Here is a 17,978-nt window from a genome sequence, read left to right on the forward strand (position 1 = left end):
CATCTAACCCACTGCCAGGCATGAGTCAAAGGACAGGTTAAGGTTACTCTAATGGAGGCAAGTTTAGCACAACCAGTACATCAACGAAGCACCATGTTTCACCATCTTTCACCGAGTACCACAGGGAGGGTTAAGATATGTTTCTCATAGTTGCAAGGAAAATGTGATGAATGCCAGCTGAACACTTTCTGTAAACGTCTGGCAGCAGAGAGAATGCTGTGTGGGATTAATGCTAACTTCACAGGAATGGTGTTGTTCAAGATTTTGCCTAGGAAGAGGCCAAGGGAGATCAGAGCAGCCTGCTTTATTTCTGCCACCCCACCCCCCACCCCATATGTATACCCCTCTCAGTCACCTTCCCTTTCTGCCCACAGTCCCTGCCAGTGTCTCCAACAGGCAAAAAAGCAAACACACATCTGCTTCCTTTTCCTCATTCCTATGCAAATCAGAAACACAAGGGAGCAATGGAAAGAAATTAACCCTGGCCCAAACTTTTAACTCTGCATCTGGTTCTTGTCTTATTTATCCTCTCCTGCTTGCCAATAGATAGGAGCAACTTTTTAGGAGCAGGTAGACCACAGAGAAATCCCGTAATTCGAAGGTTGTGTTCTGACCCACCTTAGAACACATAGCCACTCCTGTCCCCCAGACCTCACTTCATAAAGACATGGAGCCTCTGTGCACAATGACAGGACTCCCTCCCCAGGGAGGGAAATGCACCCCAGCAGATTTATTTATAGTCTGATATGGAAAAGCAGAATAGCTATGTATTTTATGCATTCTGTCATTATTTGATCAAAAATGGAATTCTGAGGGGAAACTAGCTTAAAATTAAAATTCATTATCTATAGCAGCCAATCTTGGTCAGAAGAGTTTATAATAATCTATTGCCTTTAATGCATAAGTGAACTAGCGAAACTCCTTGAGCCAACACTGGCAGCAGCAAAGATGAACACAAGAGAGTTCACTACACCTTGGAGAGCAGGTTTCCATGACACCCAAGGCTGAGAGGTCTTTCTCCAGCAATCACTTCATAGGAAGACATTTAGTCTTAGCCACAGTTAATCTACATGTAAACCCTTGGGTGGCATGCTGAGTTTTCTTCTGCTTTTTTTCTATCATTGTACTACAGCTACAGCTTTTTCTCTAACATTGTGCTACAATGTTCAAACTCCCCAAAGGAAAGAATATTTTTGTTCTCTGGGAGTAACATAATATATGAGTATCTCCAATGGTTTATGTTATTTATTTCTGAAGAACAGGGTAGGCAGAGAAGGAAATAGGGAGTTTAAGTGAGAAGGTGGGGAGTCATTAATGAATGAAGAATCTAATGGTGAAGTAATCAACCCCCAGGGCTGACTCATCACTCGCCCTAGTGGCCCACCTGCTAGAGTTGTGGGACGACTTCAGGTACTTGGCAGAGATGATATTGAGGGAGAGGATGGCGTCCACTGCAGCTTCATCTACCTCAGCCTTATTCCTGATTCGGCCTGAGAGAGACAAGAGAGAAACCAGGACATGGGGACATTTAAAAATAAAACAATAATCCATTAAGCCAAAATGAGACTGTGAGACCTCTGTGTAATTTCAGGTGCCGGAGGAGTCATTTGGTTAACTGTAGTTTCAAAGTCTAATGTGGGAATTCTCAGTCTTCCATTCTTCTCCATATTCTGTCTCCCCTTTACATCCCACATTCAGTCAAATGGGAACATTTATTCATTGTTCAAAGAGCTTCTCATATTTATCTTGACTTTTACTTCCAACATCACTGCCCTGCTCATCAGGGGAGGTCATCCCCTTCTGATCAGAGACAAGCAACAGTCATTTAACTGGTCTCCCAGCTGCTCTCATGTCTCTCCTTGTCAATCCACCCCACACTCACCTTCTATAATGTTCTTAAGCCACTGCCTTCATTATACCACTTTCTTGTTTAACATCTTACAATTCTGTTTTCAAATACTAAGACTAGGGTATGCAGCAGTGCACAGAGTTTCAAAACACAGTCTCTGGAGCAGGAGTGTCTGGGTTCAAATCTCAGCTCTGACAATAACTGTCTGTGAGGCCTGGGCATGTGCTCAACCTCTTTGAGCCTCACTTTCCTCACCTGCCAAGTGGGAAAAACAAGTCCGCCCTTTAAAGATTTTTATGATCATATTATATGCTATGTTATATTATGTGAACTAACATTTTTAGAGCATTCAGGAAAGCACCTGCCATATCTCATGCTTGTTTTAAAAAATAATAAGCTACAGGGTTACAGAAAAGCCTTAATAACTGCTGCCTCTGCTTACCACCCATTCTGGTCAGAAAGCATCTCTCTTTTTTTGTGTGTAAAAATTAATTTTGAAAAGCTTGAAAATCATTGTCCTGGATAGGACAGAGTATATAACCATCCTTCCAGAGGTCCCTAATTTGGTTTGCAGGTACCCAAGAGGTTTATGCATAAAATTCAGAAGGACTAAACTGTAACAACTTTATTTTCAGGAGCCTCTAACTGAAACTGGTTTTTCCTTCTATTACAACGGGAGGGCACAAACCACAGTAGACTGAGCAGTACTTATACCTTTGTCCCAGGCAGAAACCACAGATGTTTCCATATCACACTAATGTCAACTATATGACACTCATTACCACTCTGAAATGATACAAATTGGACCCTCTGCTTATTTAACACATCAATAGAGAGCTTATGTTACAAATTTGTTTAGTATTTTAACAACTGTATTTCAATATTATTAGTTCCCTTAGTAATCCCAAGTACTTTATTTTCTACATTTAAAATGTAATTCTGAGGCTTCACCTCTGCCAAATGGGTCCACCTTTGCTAAAAACAGGTTCAGGCCCCTGCCTTAGCCTCTCATTCTACAGCTGATGCTGTTGGTTCAATCTTTTCCTCTCACAGGACCTCAATTCTGTCTCTCCTCTCTGGCCATAGGTTTCTAGCCATTTGCTCATTAGACATTCCTGATTCTAACTCCAAATGCCTGCAAAAACAAACAAACAAAACCCTCCAATTTCTCTCTAATCTACTCAGAGCACTCCTACCAGCTAACCAGTCCTCTTGGATCTTTTTTGTTGTCCGCTCTCCTAGCACAGGTCTGTTTCAGTTGTCCTCATTGGGTACTCACTCCTCAAACAGCTCTGGACACATACACATGCTGTTCCTCACTAGATCAAAAGTGCAGAAGGAGCAGAGGCTTCTCTGGGGCCTTCTCAGGGCCTTTGGCACAGAACCACTCCCATAGTCCTTGAGAAAAATAATGGCAGTTGCATAACCTATGAAGGGAGCTGGGAAACAAGAGTACTTTTGAACTCAAAGTCTCTTCTGATGGTCATGTTCTCCAGTGCAGTCTTCCACATACTCCCTGTTCTCCAAACAGGGACCAATCACATCTCTAAAAAAGCCTGGCTCCATCCTCATCTGAAGAAATGTACTCACCTACCACCAGCTCACGAACATCCTTCCAGTGGAGCTCACTCCCCTTCTCATGGATGATGGTCACTGTGATCCTCCGCTGGATGCCCTAGGTAATAGAGCAGGGCTGCAATTTAGCTGGGGCCATCTCTTATTTCCTCTTGTTTGCCCTTTGTTGGAATGTCTGGTGTGGTGGTGGCAAGAAGGGGAGGTATGGAGAGAGATGGGAAGTGCTGTCCACACTGTTATTCTGAATGAAGGGACACAGGTGAGGGACTGAGGAAGAGCTAGGTGCTGATACAGCTTTAAGAACAAATGCCCAGACTGTAGATCCCAGAGTGAGCCCATCTGGTTCACAAGCACTTCTGAGCACTGATTAAAACTACTTTCCATTTGCCAAAGAGGGATCTGCATTTCATGGCTGGATTTTCAGTCCACTGAAACCTTACTTCTCTGTCTCCATTAAAACCTTCCAGCTGTGAAAGCAGAGTTTCTTAACATCACAGAGTGAAAATGGCATAAAACCACAGGGGAGCTGCATGCATTCTAATAACTGAATTAAACAAATTCTTTCAAAATGGCTCTTTTAATATATGTATTTATACACAAAAGCCAAGGTTTGAGAAATTTTAAGGAAAGGATAGGGCAAAGTCTCCCAACCTCCGAATTTCCTTCAAATGAAGATAAAAAGGCAGAGAAACAGAGGGCTATTTCTTATTCTAACTCTTTTTGGTGTTCCCTTCTAGGCCCTTTTTGGCTCCTTCGTTAGTACCTGGTGAAGCAAAAATGTTCCCTGACAGGGCAAGCCTGCTGTATGGTCCACCACGGCTGGGATATATCTGTAAAAAAAGAAATATGAAAGAAAGAGATTAGATGGATGCTTGTGCTAATAACTAATTGCACCTTCACCTGCAAAGTCCTCCCTGGTCGTGCTACCCCTCAGTGGTTTCTGTTTTCCTAAACTCCGACCCCACATCCTTCTTGTCATCTGGAGTGGACATAAAATCACACAGTCATTTGCATTAAGTGAAACTTTCTCCGTATCCATGTCTCATCATCCTGACTAGACTGAAGTGTTCAAATGGCAGTAACACCTTTTGGCTCCATCCCAGCTCCCTGTCTAACAGATACTCTATAAATAATGTATTACTGCCATGGCAAGTGTCAGGAGATAAGGAAGAGATAATTTCAGACTTTTAAGAATCAGAAAGCAATTAACTCAGTGGAAACCATTTACTATAACTTCTCTGTCATAATGAAAGTTATAATAACATTATGGATCTGTTTACAGAAAGTCAAATTCCTTAAAGTAATGTCACTACTGATGACTACTACAGGATCGATAGAGCCAAACCTCACACACAGCAGGAACTCAATAAATGTTTCCTGGAGGTAACTGTGATGGTGGTACCCATGATAAGCAGAGGACCGTTAAGATTACATTTATCCCCTATCCTTTAACTGATATAGCCTCTTCTCTCTGTTTCAGGAGAGGGATCTCTTTTGTGTTTTTCAAAAGCATTTCTGAGAGAAGTATAAACAGTGATTACATTTGCCACTGAGTCTAACACAACTCAGAGTAAGCCGATGCTGATTATTTTGACTGGAGCCAAAAGTCCTTAACTGGGGGTGATTCTGCCCCCATAGGATATCTGACAATGTCTACTGTCATAACTGGAGGGGAGGGGGCTACTGGCACTTTATGGGTAGAGGCCAGGGATGCAGTTAAATAGCTATAACATGTAGGACAGCCCCCAACCACAGGGAATCATCTGCCCCCAAAGAGTGCAGAGGTTGAGAAACCCTGGTCTATGGAAATGTTCTGTCCCCTAAGCCCCTGAGATGTGGGTATAAGTCTCTGGCCCCATTGTGCACAATATGCTTCTGACTCCATTTGCTTGTTTGCTGATAAAACCCAGTATGTAGGTTGTCCTTCCTCGTAACAAAGTGCCAATCTCCATGCTCTTGCTAACAAGAAGTTAAATCACTCAGTAAGTATTGTTTACTGTTATAAAATGTGGAAATAAAAGAAGATGTCCTATGGAAGCTGACAGTCCTGAGTTCAAACCCCATCCTACTGCTTCCTTGGTCATATTATTTAATTTCTCTGAGCCTAGATTTTTCTCATTTGAATAAGAATATGGTATGTTCTATGAGGAAATAAATGAGAAAACAGTTTTTAAAAAAGTAAATTGTAATACTGGGTAGTTCTTTGACAAACATCTGATTCAAAGAATAAACACCCCTAAAATTCAGTTCAAAACTAGAATGTGACATTTTGTGAACCTGAAGACAAAGAGACTCAAAATTACATTTTTTAATTTTGCAAAATTGTCATATTTTAAAATATAGAAAGTTGGACTTACTCTCCCGTAGGCTCCAGTTCACTGATCTCAAACCAAACCAGAAGATCATACTTGCTCATGCTCTGGCCAAGGCTGGTTTTGCTCATGGTATTTAACTTGGTGGCTGGAACTTTTAGAAGTTTTTGGAAAATGTTAACATGTGGTCCAAATCTACTCTGCAAAGCTACAAGTTTCTCTAATGTCAGTCTTCAAGAACACACTTGCCAAAGGCAGCAAGAATCAGGGGACAGATTTCAGTGCAGGAGACCCAGAGACACTTAACCAACTCTATGTGCACCTCTAACTTCAGGGAACAAGGAAAACAGAGGGTCAGCATCTTTCTCCTTCTATCCCTCTCAACAAAATAGCCAATGATGAGAACACAGGTTTTGTGCAGCATAAATGTGCTCACAAAACCATTAAAAAGCCTTCCTGAGGCTCTCACGGAGAAGGCAATGACACCCCACTCCAGTACTCTTGCCTGGAAAATCCCATGGACGGAGGGGCCTGGTAGGCTGCAGTCCATGGGGTTGCTAAGGGTCAGACATGACTGAAGCGACAGCAGCAGCAGCAACAGCAGCAGCAGCAGCAGAGGCTCTCACATTTGCAGCATGCAGAGCACATAACAACGTGGGAGAGCCAACGCTGGGGAGGGTCTTGCTGTGTGTGGTGTGTGTGGGCAGCTGCTGTTGCTGCTGCTGCTAAGTCGCTTCAGTCGTGTCCAACTCTGTGTGACCCCATAGATGGCAGCCCACCAAGCTCCCCCGTCCCTGGGATTCTCCAGGCAAGAACATTGCATGAAAGTGAAAAGTGAAAGTGAAGTCGCTCAGTTGTGTCCGACTCTTAGCGACCCCATGAACTGCAGCCCACCAGGCTCCTCCATCCATGGGATTTTCCAGGCAAGAGTACTGGAGTGGGGTGCATTACCTTCTCCAGTGTGGGGAGCACCTGTCCCCTAACCCAGTGGTTCCTGAACCTCCTGCACATGAGCATCACCTGGGGATCTCAAAGATGGACCAGGCCATCCCGTAGGCCAATTAAAGAACAATCTCCAGGGATGGGGCTCAGTCCTCTCAGAGGTTTGACGCCCCCCTGGTGATTCCAGTGTATGGACAAGTCTGGGAACCACGGGTCTAACCTGTAGACACAGGATTCTGTGAATGATCTGTTACCCATTTTCTTCAAATGTAAATTCCATGACCTTATCTGTACTGATGAAATACATTAACCAAAACCCTAGTACTTCCAAGAATGTCAGATTCTACAAGGTGGGCATTTTGAAACACTACATAGAAATCCTGAAATCTTGGCTATTTGAAGAGGGTTCTCTGCTCTGAATCTGGGAGCAGTGGTGTGAGAGTCTGGGGACCTGGGATCTAATTATCACTCGACCACTAACTAGCTTTGAAATCCTGCTTGAGTCACTTAACCGCTGGGAGTCTGTCTCCTCACCTCTAAGATGAAGATCATAATATTAGCTTACTATCTGAAAAGATATTGTGAGAAACCACTGATGCAATGAATCTTAAAGGGGCTTTATGACTCTTGCAGCACTATGCATGACCTGTCGGCATTATTCACCCTAGCTGAATTCCAGGTGAGCTGGTGATGATGCTACTCAAGAAGGTAACCAGGGGTTACTGGTGTGCATCTAAGGGTCAGAAAGCAAAACCTGAAGCATTTTTTTTTTAAGCCATCTACTATTAAAAAGTCTTTCAAATTAATAATACCACTGCAAATAATCCAAACCAACAAACCTAAGGAGCCCGCCCCATGATGTGAAAATGGCATAAACAGAGAAGGTACTTCCTAAAAATCTCTCTGAAGGAAATGTGACATGACCTTGACAATGTGGTGAACTCTATACTCAGGTCAAGTAGCAAACAGAAACATCAGTGGTTCCTACACAGACAGCCAGGCTTTGGGACTGGCCCCTGAGGATGGTTCTACATCTAAGGCAGAGCTAATTTAGTTACTAACCATCTCGTTTAGGTACCCTCTCAGGCTGGCAGCTGGGAACTGGCAGAAAGAGAAAAGGCGGTGATGGGTCAGCCCCATCCTGGAAGGTGGCAATGGCGGAGGAGGCAAGCACGTTGGCATGCTCAGAAAATGTGTCCAACACATGCACATTCACATAGTCAGATATGAGAAATCGGATCAGCTCAATCTTTCTCTCATGGTCTGAAGGCAGGATGGAGGTAAGGCGCACAGAGGTGGAGAATGAGCATGGGGTGGGGGGGAATGTGGCAAGTGGGCAATGAGGAAAAAGGATGAAAATAAACAAAGAAAAGTCAAAACAAGATACATGAACATGCACAACAAATGTAACATGCAAAAAAATGTCCGCCACTGAAGTTAAAGGGGTTACACACAGAGCAGAGAGACTGAGGAGCAGGGAGTTTATCAAAATCTTCAACAAGACCAGAGTGTCGGAGTGGATAGAGCCCTAGAATTTCTCACCAACAATTCTAGGTCCTGCCAGATACTGGAACACACGGTATGCACAGAAGTTGAGTGGGAATTTGAATATGACTTTTTACCTGAAAAGTCATGCAGCATAAGAGCTATATAGCATATAAAGAACCCAGCTGGCACTCACCTGGCTTGGATAGCGGCATGGGTGGAGGGAAGAATCGTCGAGACGGCTGGGGTGGACTGCAAAGGAAGATGAAAGTTCTTCAAGACTAAAAAGACCCCCGTGCTAATACTAATGGCATGTTTAAATCCCCTTTAGAAGCAGATCACCTGTACTTTCACCAGCACATTATCAGATATCAGATATATTGTCACACAGTAAAACTGAGACTAAGACATTTTAATAGAAGTCCCCTTGTAAGTCTTGCCTAATGAATAAGAAAATTTTTCTGTTAACACTGACACTCTGCCATCATCCCAGAGTCCCCATCATGGTCTCCTCCCTCATTCTGGTGTCTTCATCTCAGACACATGTTTCACAGTGACTCTATGCTCCATGCAGTTCTAGGTGGTTAGAAATAATTATACACAATTTCCACGTTATATCTTGATTACCTCAACTTTATCCTATTCAAAGTCTCTTCCTACAAGAAGATGGTACTGAAGGCCCCCTAGGCAAAACTCAATTTGCTCCTCCTACAATTAGTGACTGGGTGGCTTAGAAGAAAGATGGTGACATTTCTAAAAAGGAAACGTAGGACAATATATAAAACTGTCACTTACCTATCTTAATCCCTCAAAAGATTTCTTCCTTTCCGGCAAGTAACAGTAACAACAATATCACAACAAAAATCTTTGTTCATTTGGTCCAAACCTGTTAAGTTCCTGTCCTTGCAGGTGAAGTGGATGCTGCTGATAATGCCCAAAGACTTCAAACACAATCGGCTTGGTTTTGATATAGTCCACAAATGATTCCGTAACCTCCACTGCAATCTAATAAGGAGTAGAGCCAAGCTCGATTAGGGAAAGATTTTTTTATAGGAAAATGCACATGTCTGCATCAAACAGCACTTAGGCACTTTTGAGTACCCAGTATATGCTGGGTATTTTACTCTGCAGGCCTCTCACACCAGAAGAGATGGGCTCTTCTCTGGTTTTCCTTCTACAGCAACCTGACCAAGCTCCAGGCATTCAAGACCCTCTACTAAATACCCTAACTGACCTCCAGCCCCTCTGCGTCCTTCAGTCAGTATGAGGACTCCATCGACTGCTCCCTTCGCCTGTTCTCTCCTCCACTCTGAGGGTGGGCCCAGACGGCAGCCCTGCCCAGGAGGCCTTCCCACTTCTCTGTCCCTCTGTTTTCCTTGTACTTCAAGGCCCAGATCAAACAGCAACAATGATATGAAAACTGGGACTGCTGACTATGTGCCAGGTACAAGGCCAAGAGTGACCCACCTTTTCTTATTTACACTACAGCCTTCAGGGAGCTCCGCAACCTTCTTTTTCCATCCAACCATCCACCCTCAACAAAGAATGTAACATGAAATTCTCTTTCCATTAGTAGAAATAATTCTCCCTTCTCCTATTCCCACTGCACTTCAAGAATACCTTTTGAATATCTCCATAAGTTATACTACTATTTTTATAAATTGCACATAAAATAAATATGCATTTTATTTCTCCTATCATAATTCTAAACTCTTCAGAGGCATAATCCCCTGTGATTCATCTAAGTGTCCCCCTCACCACCACACAGTGGCATCAGGCACAGTCCTTGTATACAGGAGACAATATTGATCATATACAGGCATGCATGCTAATGTTTATACAATTAAACATAGAAAAGAAAACTGTGTTTTGTGTTTGCTCATTCCATTTTTGGAGTTGTCCTTTCTTATTTTTATCTTTCTGGCCAAGTCGCACAGCATGAGGGATCTTAGGTTCCTGGACCAGGCATCACTTCCCTTGCAGTCCAAGTGGAGTCTTACCACTAGACCACCAGGGAGTACCCCTTTTGTATTTTAGAGAGTGGACTATGGTTAGCAAGAGAATGAGACTGTTTCCTGTGCAGCTGTGGAGATCTTGGATGCTAGAGTCACATTTCCCTGGGTTCAACCCCACCTCTGCCTCCTCCCAGCTTTATAACCTTGGTGAGTGACTTCAACTGCTCTGTGCTTCAGTTATCTCAACTATAACATGGGGATTATGACAGTATGTGGCATAAAAGAAAGGATTAAATCAATTAAGACAGAAAAAGAACCTCTAACAATGACTGACACAACATAAGCTCTCAGTGAATGCTAGCTCTTGTGATGAGAATGAAAACTTTTGAATGGGGTTAAGTAAATCTTTCTAGAAGAGATGGAGGGTCTGTTCTCTTACTCCACTTATGGGAGAGCTGTAAGGGACATTAAAGGATTAATCATCGAATCAGCTGAAAGGAAACAAGATTCTGAAGCTTAGTTTAGCTACAAAAGAATTTCACAGTTTCTACATTATTTGCAACCGAACAGTGTTATGTTTCTTATGGTTTAAAGAACATATTAACTTTAACAAAACTCATATTAAACATGCCTATTTTTCTAGGACAGAAACACTAAACAACTCACAGTTCAATGACAAAGAATTTACTGGCAGACCAACCCCCAATGCTACGCACAGGCCCACTGTCATTCAGAGAAGATGCTGGCTGCTCTGTCCACTGAAGATGAGCTCAGGGCCCTGGCCGCTCCCTCCACTGTCCGCTCTTACCACAGAGCTCCCCCTGCATGGCAGCTCGGATTATCATCCTTCTTCGGAAAGCCAAAGGGAGCCCGTACATGATGGCTGCCTCGCACCAGCTGCTTCAGGGTACCACCAACCTATAATACACCTGGCAAAAAATGTCCACGTGACTTACATTCTGCACATGGTAAAAGCCCAGAGGACTTCCTCTGCCGTTGTTTTTGAGGGGTTCGGTGGAGAATGCTTCATCATGCCGATGTAAAAAGCTTGAGAGAGCAAAAAAGACAAAAACCCACATTAATTTCAAATTAAGTGGTATCATCAGGATTCTCTTGGATCCCATGGAAAGAAGCGTCTTAAGCAGAGTTTTTAACTGAGACAAGTTATTTGCATTGCCCTGTAGAGAACATGTTCCATATCACACAGATAGCATTTTAGGTTTTATTTCAAAACTGACTGAAAAATCAACTCACCCTACCACTTAGCTGGGGCTTCCCTGATGGCTCAGTGGTGAAGAATCTGCCTGTAGTGCAGGCAATGCAGGAGACATGGGTTTGAACCCTGCATAGGGAAGATCCCCTGGGTAGGGAAGAAGTGAATGGCTACCCACTTCAGTATTCTTGCCTGTAAGATTCCATGGACAGAGGAGCCTGGAAACCTACAGCCCATGGGGGTGTCAAAGGGTCGGACATGACTGAAGCAACTGAGCACACACCACTTAGCTATGAAAACATATGAAGAGTGAATTCAGTGAACTCTCATTCCAATGTAGAATGTTTTTACTGAAAATAAAAACTGAAATCATTTTGTATAGAAAAGATTTGGCAGATTGAAGCTTTTATAAGGTAGCACTAAAGCCTGTGGATGGCATACCTGCTGGGAGCCTCTCTAAGACCAGCGAGGAGTAGATTCAAATGTCACCTCTTCCAGGGAGACTTCCCTGACTCACTCAAACAGTTCTACATTCCCATAGCAACAGGGACCTATTTTTCTTCAGTAGCAATGATACCATTGTTTGTAATAATGTATTTATTTGCCTGTTTCCCCAAAAGAGAGTGTTTGTCTCCCACAGGGCTTGAAATATAGAAAATACTCCTGAAATGTTTGCTGAGTCTGGGCTATGTTTACTTATTCTCATAAATAATGAGATTTTACTGTTCTGTCTCCCTAATATTAGTCTGAAATAAAAAGAAGTGGAGAATTACAGAATACACAATTCAAAGATGTACTGCTAGACAGAAATATCCACTAGAAGGATACCCCACACTCCTACAAGAAAAAAGGGATAAACAGGGGGCAGAGAGACCAGGTCTTCCATGAACTCCTGGTCTTCCATATTACAGTTGACCCTTGAACATCACTGGTGTTCTGGGTCTGGACTGCGTGGGTCCAATTACATGTGGATTTTATCAAGAGTAAATTTTATGGTTTTGCATGATCCACAGTTGGTTGAATCTTTAGATGTGGAACTGTGGATACAAAGGAACCCTGGATATACACTTGGGTTTCAGACTTCGTGGAGAAGGGTCAATGCCCGTAACTCCTGAGTTGTTCAAGGGTCAACCATAATTCTCTCAGCCTAAAGACCGTAGTGGACTTTTGCCAGGTAATCAAATCACGTACCACTGTGACACTGCATCTTTCCACACCACGTGTACTCTTGCCTATTTTCTTTCTTCTCATTTCTCCTTACCTTTCTCCCTCTCTTTTACTTTTTACTCCCTTCTTTTTCTTCCAATTTCTTCCTTTCCAGACCACACAGTGCACCTGCCAGAGGCTGCATGAGCATCAGCTGGCCTCTGCCCTACACTCCTCCAAGGCTCTCCTTGGAGCAGATACCAATATCTCGGGGTCCCACACAGGTAATACATGAGGCCACTGACTGTGCTCTACAGCTGTGTCTTCCCAATGCAGGCCAGATGAGAGTTTATAAAAACCCCAGAAAAATCTGAGTCTTCTTTCAACATGAGTCAACATGCTTTTTCCTCCAGGGCTTACACCAGGTGGAGATGATACTCTCTTTTCAGGAGACTTTGGGACAGAAGTTAATAGACCATTCTTGCCATTTCAGATGTCAGCTGACCAAGCAGGTCTTTTCCGTAAAATACGTTAGCTACTAATGGAGACTATTAGTGAAAACACATTAAATGGGCAAATCTACACTGGATGGATAATATTTCATCAATTGTTAAGTTTTAGCAAATGACATTAGCAGCTTACTACATAATAACCACATTTAATTGAGGACTTGGCTGACAACTACATAGAAAGGAAGCTGCATGAGGCCTCCAGAAAGGATAAGGCACACACTTAGGGGAAAGGAAGGGCAGAAGCCTAAAGCAGCCTTTTGGTGGCACCAACAGCAAACCATGGGCTTTAGGAATGGGGCAGTTCAGACTTCCTTCTCTTATACTGTGCCCCTCTCCAAGTACTCAAAAGATATATTTACGTTGGGAGTATTAAAACTTAAGATTCTCCAAAAAATGTTTTTGGAAGTCTTGAGACAAAAGTAACTAGAGCACAGAGCTCCAGAGGGTTACAGGATAGAAAATGCTTATTAAACAGATGAGAAATGAAACCTGTCACATCTTCTCTACTTACTTACTAGTTTTCTTTCAATGGATATAGAATTTTGCTGTTCTTTAAATGACTTACATTTTGCCTTTCCCAAGCATTAAACAGGCATAATTGGCAGTTGGTTAATTCATTGATTTCAGACTTGTTTATTAAGAAGACATTCTGGCATGAAGAACATTAAAAAGGCTGATGAATGAGCTTAACTGGATCTGACCCTGTACTCCTGGCAGAGGGGGACAGTCCACAACTGAACCTCTAGCAGGATGTGTGGCCGCACTCCTTCCCACTATTAACTCTGTTGCGTTCCACTGCCTGTTTCCACATCTTACTCCCAACCAGAGTAAAGAAAACATTTTATTTCAGGGTCTGGGAGTCATTTCTCTCTTGAGAGTATATAATCTGGCAAGTCTAAGAGCACTCTATAGTGCACAAAAGTCATCATCCAGGTTAATGGCTAGGAAGGAGGAGCAAAGTGGGGCTTACTTGAACTGACAGAAGATGTCTGCATACTCTGGGAGGATTCCACTGGCCTGCAGCACTGTGACCCGGAAAGTGAATGCACTGCCCAGCTTTAGGTGGTTGCCGATCTCTTCAGAAAATCCCTCCATCATCATCTTACCATCCAGCAAAGTGCTTGACTTCAGATCTAAAGAGGGTCAAATGAACACAGGTACGGTTCAAATAAAAGCACCTTTCAGAGAGGAGAGTGTATTCTTCCATCACTAGTTGATAAAAGCAGTGATCATCCTTGACAATGGTCAGTGTTTTCCCCTCTTGGAAAGCAACCCCAGTCACAGCACTCTGATTACACACCCAAGTCATTCATTCGGTTGACTTCTTCTGGAGGAGTGATGACCTCAGAACTCTGACCCTGTCCTTCCACAATCCTCAGCTCCTCCAAGGACATACCAGAACGGGTCAATGCAACTGAAGAAATGTCACTCTGAAAACAAGGCAGCATAAGTAGATGATAAGTAGTATGACAACATATTTTTCCCACGTTTCTTTTACGTCTGTTTATGTGCCCCACAAATAATCGTGACTGAAAAGTTACGTGGATTAAGGACTGCCTGATGCTTGAGAAACCTATATGCAGGTCAGGAAGCAACAGTTAGAACTGGACATGGAACAACAGACTGGTTCCAAATAGGAAAAGGAGTACGTCAAAGCTGTATATTGTCACCCTGCTTATTTAACTTCTATGCAGAGTACATCATGAGAAACGCCGGGCTGGAGGAAGCACAAGCTGGAATCAAGATTGCTGGGAGAAGTATCAATAACCTCAGAAATGTAGATGACACCACCCTTATAGCAGAAAGTGAAGAGAACTAAAAAGCCTCCTGATGAAAGTAAAAGAGGAGAGTGAAAAAGTTGGCTTAAAGCTCAACATTCAGAAAACTAAGATCATGGCATCTGGTCCCATCACTTCATGGCACATAGATGGGGAAACAGTGGAAACAGTGTCAGACCTAGACAGCATATTCAAAAGCAGAGACATTACTTTGCCAACAAAGGTTTGTCTAGTCAAGGCTATGGTTTTTCCAGTGGTCATGTATGGATGTGAGAGTTGGACTGTGAAGAAAGCTGAGTGCTGAGGAATTGATGCTTTTGAACTGTGGTGCTGGAGAAGACTTGTGAGTCCCTTGGACTGCAAGCAGATCCAACCAGTCCATCCTAAAGGAGATCAGTCCTGGGTGTACACTGGAAGGACTGATACCGATGCTGAAACTCCAATACTTTGGCCACCTCATGCGAAGAGCTGACTCATTGGAAAAGACCCTGATGCTGGATTGGGGGTAGGAGGGGAAGGGGATGACAGAGGATGAGATGGCTGTATGGCATCAATGACTCGATGCACATGAGTTTGGGTGAACTCCGGGAGTTGGTGATGAACAGGGAGGCCTGGCAATGGCAACCCATTCCAGTACTCTTGCCTAGAAAATCCCACAGATAGGGGAGCCTGGTAGGCTGCAGTCCATGAGGTCGCTAAGAGTCGGACACAACTGAGCGACTTCACTTTCACTTTTCACTTTCATGCATTGGAGAAGGAAATGGCAACCCACTCCAGTGTTCTTGCCTAGAGAATCCCAGGGATGGGGGAGCCTGGTGGTCTGCCATCTATGGGGTTGCACAGAGTCGGACACGACTGAAGGAATTTAGCAGCATCAGCAGGGAGGCCTGCCATGCTGCAATTCATGGGGTCGCAAAGTGTCAGACACGACTGAGCAACTGAACTGAACTGAAGTGAGAAAAGGTGATTCCACATGGTGTAAATGCTGGGCCTTCACCCTCACCTTGGGAATTGTCAGACATGTCCTATGTTCTATTAAACAACCCTGTGGCTATCTACACTCTTTAGTTCTAGGGAGAACTTCCCTCCAATGCTGAACATCCATCCTCCTAACAAATCTGTCTTTCTCCTTCCACAGGGTTTTTCTCTTCCTGGAAGATTTCTCACCTGATTAAAGTACTCGTTATCAAAAGATATTTTAGCTGTTCCTGACTGTCGAATTCCAGAGCCGTAATCAGGAGCTTCTTCATCCGCTAAGCACGAAAAAAAAGAGCAAGGATGAGATGACATATGGGGCCGAGGGAAAATGACTCATTGGATTACAAAATAAACAGGAAAGTAGTGGAAACTTAAGGTCCCAAAAATTTAATATAAGAGGATATACTAAAGAACAAGTCTTTTGCATGAGAAAGAATGAGACCAAAGCAGTAAGATCAAATAGGGTTTCCACCTCCACTCAGGGAAACATACTGCTCTCCTTGCTCAAACGAAACTAGTTAATAAACAATCAGTTTGATTCTTGATACTGCTCAAATATCATACTTAGAAATACTGTTCCCTTTTCTTGGTGAGACTATATGCAATAATACTCAATAAACATTTGAAAATACTAGACTCAATTTGTGGAGATCACCATAAAGTCAACACTGGTGACTGTCACACATTTTCATGGGGAAAAGCTGAAAGGTCATTAAATACAGCACACCATTTGGAAATTAAAACAGAAAAGCTAACAGGGAATAGCCATGTTCTTTCCTCAGAAGGTAGGATGGATCTTGGAAAAGTGTAAAGTATCAAAATCTTGATCCACGCATTACAAAACTGCAGCCAAAGCACAAAATGTCTAGCTGTATCCTGAGAGAAAAGTAGGCAAGAAAATGTCTGAAAATCTTGTTACTCCTGAAGCAGTTAAAATCCATTATTTAAAATGCAAATGACTTTTATAACGTTAATCCAAGAGTTGTTCCTCATGGTAAAGGAAATCCCTTCACCTCATTATTCAAAAATAGCAGTAGGATCTACTACAAACCAAACAGGATCTACCTGTGAAATTTGGGAAGAAGAGTTAGAAAAGAAGCAGTAAAGGCTCTCTTTGAGACAGTCAGATGCACCACAGTTTGTTTTAAAGTGTGTAACTGAAATGTGGCCCATACGGAACCGGCCTCCTTTGTCTCAAGGCAAAGAACCCACAGCTTTCATTTCAGAAGAGGGGCACCTACCTGCAATGGCCTGCACAGCCACACGCAGAAATCCACGCACCTCTCCCTTCTCACTGACAATGGCCACCCTGTGAATCAGGGGCACGGGGTACAGCAGGTTGCTCAGGTAAACAAAGGCCCTGGAGACAGAAACCAGGAGACAAGCATCTGAGCATCCCACAGACAGAGAGGCTGGTTTTCAGATTACCGAGAATATCTTCATGAAACTGTGAGCTGGCTTCTGGGCCCTGTCTTAAGGTTGCCACTCTGTTTTGTACTCTCAGACTGTCTCCGGATGTATTTTCAGCACAAATAACATATAAACAAATGCAAATGCTTGTGAAAGATCAACTTACACTAAATTACTCCCTATAAAAATTACTACAACAGGTAGAGGCATTAACAGTTGGAAGTAGACTTCTAAGATATGAATACTGCTAAGGGTGGGGAAAAGGGAGCCCATTAAGGAGTTCAACCTTTTCATGTAACTATATAAAGAGGTTTAGTTTTGTTTTTCCCAAAAGATAAAACAGAAATCAGGAGACCAAAAAAAAAAAAAGGCCAGAGAAATGTGACTGAAATACAGTTAATAACTCTAAAATAGATTTCAAGTCACAACACTGTGGGTTTTTATTTTTACCCTAAGAAATGACTATATTTAGGCAAGGTGACTGACACATATGGGGAGAAAGGCTATGAAGCCAGAAATATCTGTTAGTGAGCTTGTAGGAGATTCAGGATGGACATCAACAAAATTGCTAAGGAAGGAGACACTGATCCGCAAAGGGTGGCTTTTGCTTCCAGAGCCCAAAACTTTACTCAGAAATCAGATACACAAAATAAGACCTAACATTTTCTACTTCAGATGAACTAGCGAAGTTGTATCACACTGGTTCTCTTTTTATCTTCTTTCATAATTTTGTAGCTTTTGATTTTTTTCTTTAAGCAATACAAACTGGTGATCACAAAGTTTGGGTGTTTATTCCAATTAGTGAATGAGAAACAACCTAGTT

The 17,978-nt window shown here is 42.8% G+C and overlaps 1 protein-coding gene across 1 annotated transcript in view; it reads right to left on the minus strand.

Moving 5' to 3' along the window:
- Window positions 1–17,978, minus strand: part of KIF1B (kinesin family member 1B) — a 142,133-nt gene that overhangs the window by 26,441 nt on the left and 97,714 nt on the right. The window contains exons 27-37 of the mRNA XM_068986130.1: window positions 16,987–17,105; window positions 15,935–16,020; window positions 14,290–14,419; window positions 13,960–14,122; window positions 11,075–11,165; window positions 9,050–9,168; window positions 8,360–8,415; window positions 5,782–5,890; window positions 4,188–4,254; window positions 3,440–3,524; window positions 1,385–1,490 (exon numbers count right to left, since the gene is read on the minus strand). Coding sequence (XP_068842231.1) covers window positions 1,385–1,490; window positions 3,440–3,524; window positions 4,188–4,254; window positions 5,782–5,890; window positions 8,360–8,415; window positions 9,050–9,168; window positions 11,075–11,165; window positions 13,960–14,122; window positions 14,290–14,419; window positions 15,935–16,020; window positions 16,987–17,105 — 1,131 coding nt within the window. The remainder of the gene's footprint in view (window positions 1–1,384; window positions 1,491–3,439; window positions 3,525–4,187; window positions 4,255–5,781; window positions 5,891–8,359; window positions 8,416–9,049; window positions 9,169–11,074; window positions 11,166–13,959; window positions 14,123–14,289; window positions 14,420–15,934; window positions 16,021–16,986; window positions 17,106–17,978) is intronic.

Source organism: Capricornis sumatraensis, chromosome 14, assembly GCF_032405125.1.
Source record: "Capricornis sumatraensis isolate serow.1 chromosome 14, serow.2, whole genome shotgun sequence".
In the NCBI taxonomy this organism is placed as follows: domain Eukaryota; kingdom Metazoa; phylum Chordata; class Mammalia; order Artiodactyla; family Bovidae; genus Capricornis; species Capricornis sumatraensis.